The following is a 7500-nucleotide window of genomic DNA, read 5'->3' as shown; positions in this document are numbered from 1 at the left end:
CTTGATGAGGAGGCTGATGGTGGCGCGGGGGCTCCATGACATCGGCTGTGGAATCAACTGCATTAAAAAGAGAAATCAACCCACTTTGATTGTGCTTAACGAGAGCTTCTCTGACCTCGAGACACCTCCGCCGACTTCTTTGTCTAAGTGGAAACACTAAAAGGGCTGAATGAAACAAGAGAGGTTGGGATTAGAGCGGCCAGGATCAGAGCCAGAAGCTGAGCGGTTGGACAAGGAAACATCAGCATCTCCTGTTTGGCTTCGCCGCCCCACAGACTCGTTCGTTAGGTCTCCTTCACTTTAATGATGTTTAATGAGAGACTGACACACACACGCAGCTGCAGCATGAAGCCGCTTCCTCTCATTTCTCTGGTGATCGACACCTTTTGTTCCTGTTAAAGCAGAACAGGAGTTTGTGATCCTGGTTGGTTTTAAAGATGCTGCTGATGTTCATGAGCTGGTGAATGTTGCCCAGGGTGGAGAGACGGTGGAGAGAGACGGGTGGAGGGACGGGTGGAGAGACGGGTGGAGAGACGGGTGGAGAGACGGGTGGAGAGACGGTGGAGAGACGGGTGGAGAGAGACGGGTGGAGGGACGGGTGGAGAGACGGGTGGAGGGACGGGTGGAGAGACGGGTGGAGAGACGGGTGCAGGGACGGGTGGAGAGACGGGTGGAGGGACGGGTGGAGAGACGGGTGGAGAGACGGGTGGAGGGACGGGTGGAGAGACGGGTGGAGGGGACAGGTGGAGGGGACAGGTGGAGAGACTGGTGGAGAGACGGGTGGAGGGACGGGTGGAGAGACGGGTGGAGGGACGGGTGGAGGGACGGGTGGAGAGACGGGTGGAGGGGACAGGTGGAGGGGACAGGTGGAGAGACTGGTGGAGAGACGGGTGGAGGGACGGGTGGAGGGACGGGTGGAGAGACGGGTGGAGGGACGGGTGGAGGGACGGGTGGAGGGACGGGTGGATGTGGTTGTTTCATTTCTGCTGGCTGATATAAGAGCAGCATGAGCAGCGCGAGGAGTCATTTAGCTTTTATTCTCCTCTGGAGACCCGTTCATTTCTTTACAGTTAATGAATGTTTGCCGTACTTGGGCACAAATTTATCTTCGTTTAACAGATAATTTTTAAAATGAGGTCTTGTGACAGAGTGAAATTTCTCATAAAAGTAAAGTTTTTATTTTCTTCTGTCAGATTTTAGAGAAAAATTCAAATGCAATTCAAATTGCAAACCAGGGACTGCAGCCTCTCTCCCCCATTCTCTCTCTCCTTCCTATGCTCTCTCTCTCCCTTTCTCTCTCTCTCCTTTCTCTCTCTCTCTTTCTACTCTCCCTCTCCCCCATTCTCCCCCCATTCTCCCCCCATTCTCTCTCTCCTTTCTATTCTCTCTCTCTCCCTCTCCCCCATTCTCCCCCCATTCTCTCTCTCTCTCCTTTCTACTCTCCCTCTTCCCCATTCTCTCTCTCCTTTCTACTCTCCCTCTCCCCCTTCTCTCTCTCTCTCTCCTTTCTACTCTCCCTCTCCCCCCATTCTCCCCCCATTCTCTCTCTCCTTTCTATGCTCTCTCTCTCCCTCTCCCGATTTCTCTCTCTCCTTTCTACTCTCCCTCTCCCCCATTCTCTCTCTCCTTTCTACGCTCTCTTCCTGACTTCCTCCCACAGCTGCAGTGCATTGTGGTCCATCCTGAGAAGCCTTGTGCTCTATTGTCAGAGCAAAGAAACACCTTTATACGACACTCGCACGATAAAACATGAGGTTCTGCTTCACATTATTTACACGGCTAAACAACTAATCTCGTCCAAATCTGCTGCAGTTCTTCAGACTGGAGAAGGGGAAAAAAATCGGAGGTTTCCCAGGAAAGGAAGAAAAGGAAGAGGTTAAAAGTGCTGTGATAGCAAAACAGGAATAATGAGGGAGATAGAGGTTAAACATCCCACTAATTAGACAAGGTCTTCACAAGTTCAAGGACGGTTCCAGTCTTGCTGATAAAGATGAGAGGATGAGGAAGAGAGGGAAGGCTGAGACGGGTGAGACTTCCCGCTCCTTCATTATCACAGCCTTTTCTTTGGACCGGCTGCCTTGGGAGTGTGTGTTTGGGGAAACTGTGGATGTTTCCAAGGGCCGAGGTTAGCTGAGCTTCCCGGGGTCGAAACGGTCTTTGTGCCCCGTTCAGGGATCCTCGGCCCCAGGGGATCATGGGTAACGTCAGGGTTAAATATGCATTCACATCTGCTGTCTCGCGGGCTCTTTTCTGACGTGGTGCCCAAGACTCTGAGGGGTGTTTTAAACCCGGCGACGCCATTCTGCTCAATACACGCGCAAACGGATGTTCCTGGCAGTTTATAGAGCGGTGGCGAGAACTTTCCACTGGAGATGAGACTCGTTCCTCTACAGGGGGGATAAAAGGAGTAAATCAGGTGTCATGTTCCAACAGTGATCTACAATTCCAATTATATTATGATATCTTTAAGCTCGGAAGTGCGCAGCAACAACGGTGACGTGACGGAACATCCCAAAGACGCTCTTATCTCCACAGACCTGGGATCAGACAGAACATCTCGCTCCTTCTCAAGCCTGATGGACATAAATGGGCTGCAGGTCCGGGTGTTTATTCAGGATCTGACAGCTAAAGCGCTGACGCTCCACACGAGTTAATGTAATGTAAATTCATGCATATGCATTTGTGTAAACGGGTTGTTTGTGAAGGCAGACTGGCAGCTGTAGAGTCTGGGAACAGGTCTGCAAACGTGTCTTCAGGCCTCCTCACAGTCCACTCGGGCCTTTCCAACCACGCTGGCTCTTGTGGAAGCCTCCTGGGAACCAGTTTGCTTTTCTGACCCGTTTGGTGTAAAACGATAAGACGAGAAGCAGCGGTGAGATCTGACAGGTTCGGGTCAAACGTGTGTGTCAACGCCAGCGTGGCGCCTGTGCGGCAGCTGCCGCTACCTGCTCTTCACCGACCGTCCAAACCAATGATCAGGAAGTTTAAATCTGACGCTAAAGATGCGTGACTGACCTGAAAACCTCTGTCTTCCTCTGCACAGTGGGATGCCATTAATGAGATGGATGAGTACTTTGCACCTATCCACACTTACCAGGTGGGTGTCGTTCCTAATTCACGCCGAATTATTAACTGTAAAAAACAATCGATAAATCACAGCATTAAATAATGAAGGCGTTTTGTTTTGTTGCTCCTAATCAGGTCTGTAATGTGATGAGCCCCAGCCAGAACAACTGGTTAAGAACAGGGTGGATCCCTCGAGAGGGCGCGAGGAGGATCTACATCGAGGTCAAGTTCACCCTCAGAGATTGCAACAGCATGCCGGGAGTCCTGGGAACCTGCAAGGTGAGTGGAGAGGAGGGGGCAGACGCGTGTGGGCAGGGAGGGAAGAAAGGAAGACGTCTGCGGCGGCGGCCCGATAATGCTCACATCCTGGTGGTGTCAGATGTTTCGCTGTGGGAAGATGTCAGAAACACGGATCTGGTCCCTGCCGGACGCGGAACAACCTGTTTACCTGGACGAGGAGCGTTCACACAGCTTCCTCCACTGTTCTGGAGGCTCTGACATCAGAGCCGCCGGGATGCGACACAAAGACAGTTTCTCTCTCACCAAATGAGATTTTCTCCGTCGTATCGGGGCGCCAGCCTGCTGCCCAGACGGCTTCATGGACCGCTGTCATGACTCTCGCTCTAGTTCCAATTTCAACATTGAAAATGATCCATTGTCAGGTTTTTGTGACTCCGTGAACAATCACACAGAACTAAAACCACCTTGTTCCCCCAGGAAACCTTCAACCTGTACTACTACGAGTCTGACCGAGCCGTAGGCTCAACTGTACGGGAGAACCAGTTCATCAAGATCGACACCATCGCCGCGGATGAGAGCTTCACGGGGGTGGACCTGGGCGTCCGCAGACTGAAACTCAACACCGAGGTTTGATCAGCAGCACCACACAGAGTCCAGTCCGGAACCGCCCGCTGTGGTCTGATCCCATTGTTAGCGTCAACGCTACTCAGGAGTAGTTCAAGGACAGTTGGAAATTTGTCTCCTCCTGACGCTGCTGCAGGCGTCTGTTCAGGAGCAACAACGTTGACTTCTCACAATTCTAAATGACATTTTGAGCCAGTAAATGCAGTAATAAATAACAATAATGATTTACTAAAGGCAGAAATGCTCGTTACGTTACAACTGTTCATGTGGCGTTTGTTCCCTGTTGTGCGTTTATAGTTCTTACCTTGTTTTTTTGAGTATTTCATGCTTGTTTTTTTGTGCAAATGTGTAAATCAAGGAAAATAATGATAATCTTTCTGAAAATAAGAGTGTACATGACAAAGATCCGTCCAAAAAAAAGCTTTAAATTACAAAAACATCTCGTTATTTAATGTTATTAAAGTATAATTACCGTAGTCACTTTAAATCATCCCATAAACACAACCGCTAAATAAATGTTTGTGGATCATTTTTAAATAATTAGTGATTGTTATTTAATTTCAAATTCATTTTGATAAAAAATAAATAAAATAAAATAAAAAATAATAAAGCAATATAAAAAATAAAATGAAGTAAAAATCGTTCCAAAACAGTTTAGATTAATTAAACACAAATTAAAAACTTTGTAAAATTTATACTATTTTCTGCCGTTTGCGTATAAACTGGACTTGATGGAGTTGCTGCATAAAGAGCTGCGGCGTCTCAACTTCATCAGCTGATAACAGTCTTCTCCGTGACCTTTGACCTTGCCCCTGTGCTGTGGCCCCTGCTCCCCTCTCAGGTGCGCGGCGTCGGCCCCCTCACCAAGCGAGGCTTCTACCTGGCCTTCCAGGACATCGGCGCCTGCATCGCCCTCACCTCCGTGCGCGTGTACTACAAACGCTGCGTGGGCGTCAGCCGCAACCTGGCGGTGTTCACCGACGTGGTGACGGGCGCCGACTCCTCCTCTCTGGTGGAGGTCAGGGGTCAGTGTGTGGATCACGCCGAAGAGAGGGACACGCCCAAAATGTACTGCAGCGCCGAGGGGGAGTGGCTGGTGCCGATCGGGAGGTGCGTGTGCTCCGCCGGATTCGAAGAGCACCGGGACTCCTGCGTGGGTAAGTCGGAGCGGACCGGGGGCCGGTGCTGGGTGGGGAAGCAGCTCCATGGAAGGGAATCTGATAAACTCCTGTAGGATCTTTGTTTTCCTGAGATCAAAGCAGGCTGCGATTATTTTCTGTGGCGTTCAAACGTGCTGACGGTCGGTTTAACGGGTGGAAACCGGCGACGTGCGCGTCCACGCGGCGTCCCCCACCACAGCAGCCACGGGACGCCTGACCACTCTGCCCCTTTCATTCAGAGGGGTTGGTTTTTTGGTCTATTTTGGTGCAGTTTTGATAGGTTGACCTCGCTCAGAGACCTGTGCATATTTGGTGTTACCGTGGGTTACCGTAATTAAAGCCTATTAATCACACAGCAATGGAAAATTAAACGCTAAAAGCAATTTGTCAGCTAAACGAGCCGAATGAGACACGCAACACTCACCTCCCTCTTCGTCCTTTCTACACCCACAAGACACACACACACACACACACACACACACACACACACAAACTTTAGAACACACACATCTAAAGAAAGCGCCAAACCCTCTTATGTTTTAACACAGTGAGTGTCGCTTATTAAAATGTGTTTAAATCTGTGAGTGCATGCGTGTGTGTGTGTGTGGTGTGTGCGTGTGTGTGCGAGCGCGTGTTTGGACGGTTATTTTAGAACTCATTTACTTTTGTAATTAGTTGCTGGTAATTTTGCATCAACAACTGCAGAATCAAGATGAAATGAAAAACAACCTTGAATCGGGTTTTATCGTTTAAACGCTAATTTTCTTTTCAAATTGATCCTAGAAGTGAGGTTTTCAGCGCCTAATTTGCTGGATTCGCCATTGCGTCACCCCGGATGTGGAGTCGGGGGGGAGGGGTCACATCCTGCGCTGATGTCTGGGCTCTTCTAGCACCAAACTAGGTCGGCATGTTAATTCACCCTCGCCAAGACCAGCCACAGTCACGCACACGTGCACCCAGACAAGACACAGAAAGGTGGGGAGGGCACGAGATGGTGGAGTGTGTGTGTGTGAGTGTGTGTGTGTGTGTGTGTGTGGTGTGTGTGTGTGTGTGTGTGTGTGTGTACATACAGTCGGGGGAGAAGACATGAATGAAAGTGTGTGTAGATGAGCGTGCTTAAGTTGCTCTCCCCTGGTTGAGGTGCAGGGCTTTGCTGGAGAGCACGGCATGATGTATGTGTATGGGGGGGGGGAGGGGGGGGGGCAGGGTTGCGTGACATTCTGCTCAGAGTGTCACATGTAGGGAAGCCGTGAGACAGGAAGGAAAAAAGAGAAGAAGAAAGAGTGGTGGAGTGGCTGCCCGGACCCCTCGTCTATTTGAGTTTACGTCAAAATACAGCGTGTGTGAGTGCGTCTGCCTCTGTGTGTATTCACTTGATCTCTTGGGTGCATGTGTGTGTATTTGTGTGTGTGTGGTGTGTGTGTGTGTGGGTGTGCCTCAGGTCCTGGTGAAGAATGGGCTAAAGTGCCCCATACAGTGAACACAATTGAGGACACACTGATATGAGACACACACACTTAGTCTGGTCACATCTACTCAGCTCAACCAAGTGTGTACACACACACACACACACACACACACACACAGTCATCTGCACTCCCGGTGCTACCGTACACACTAGCACATGTGGGTTAGGTCACTCCTGTGCTCAGTCACTGGGCCTCCGTCTGACCTTCTCCTCTCAGCCGCCCTCTTTCTCTGCTGGCTGAACTAAACTTTCCTCACGTCCAACATTCCGGCCCCTCAACATTCCGGCCCCGGGGGCCCAGATCTGACATCCGATGTAAATCTGCTGAGCTGCTGACATGCAGTAGGTGCGCTGCTATCTTAAACCAGGTGAAGATATCATTTCTGCCCCGTCTGCAAGATAGTAAATCCACCTGAGCAGCGGGGCGGTATGGACCGGAGGGGCGACCCGCTGGAGCTGCTATCTGGTGCTGGGCACAAAGAGTCCGAACCGTTAGACCGGCGGCCAACTGGTGAGTCCTTTGAGAAACTTAGTTTAAATCCAGTCGTGGAGGCGTGAGGGTCGTTCTAGCATAAAACTCTCCATTCGTTTGTTTTCCTACCAAATGTGGAACAATCAGCAGCCGGCGGGCCGGGCCGGGCCGGGCCGGGCCGGGCCGCACCACCTCCGCCGGCCTCGGATAATTTGGTTTTGGTTCCATCTGAAATGAAATTCCCTGCTTCGCTCTTTCAACCTGGACTACAGACGTTTCCATTTCTAATGCACATTTAAACTTATCTCAACAAAATGTGTAACATTAAAATAAGAAAAAAAACATTCCCTTCATTTATTTTTTAAATGACTGCACATGAAAATAAGAAAAACAAAACAACAAATGCCAAATAATGTATTTTTCTGCAGTATATTAATGGTGAAAAAACACAATCATAATAAAAAAAAACA

At 49.8% G+C, this 7500-nt stretch overlaps 1 protein-coding gene across 4 annotated transcripts in view; it reads left to right on the top strand.

Annotated features, from left to right (window-relative positions):
* epha8 (eph receptor A8) overlaps positions 1-7500 on the top strand; it is a 42935-nt gene that overhangs the window by 17418 nt on the left and 18017 nt on the right. For all 4 annotated transcript variants that reach the window (XM_057030622.1, XM_057030625.1, XM_057030623.1 and 1 more), the window contains exons 3-6: positions 3044-3097; positions 3202-3345; positions 3784-3933; positions 4772-5087. In XM_057030622.1, the coding sequence (XP_056886602.1) occupies positions 3044-3097; positions 3202-3345; positions 3784-3933; positions 4772-5087 (664 nt within the window). The remainder of the gene's footprint in view (positions 1-3043; positions 3098-3201; positions 3346-3783; positions 3934-4771; positions 5088-7500) is intronic.

The sequence above is a fragment of the Takifugu flavidus genome, chromosome 4 (genome assembly GCF_003711565.1).
Source record: "Takifugu flavidus isolate HTHZ2018 chromosome 4, ASM371156v2, whole genome shotgun sequence".
NCBI classification, from domain to species: domain Eukaryota; kingdom Metazoa; phylum Chordata; class Actinopteri; order Tetraodontiformes; family Tetraodontidae; genus Takifugu; species Takifugu flavidus.
Note: the sequence above shows the minus strand (reverse complement) of the source record. Positions and strands in the feature narration are given on the sequence as shown.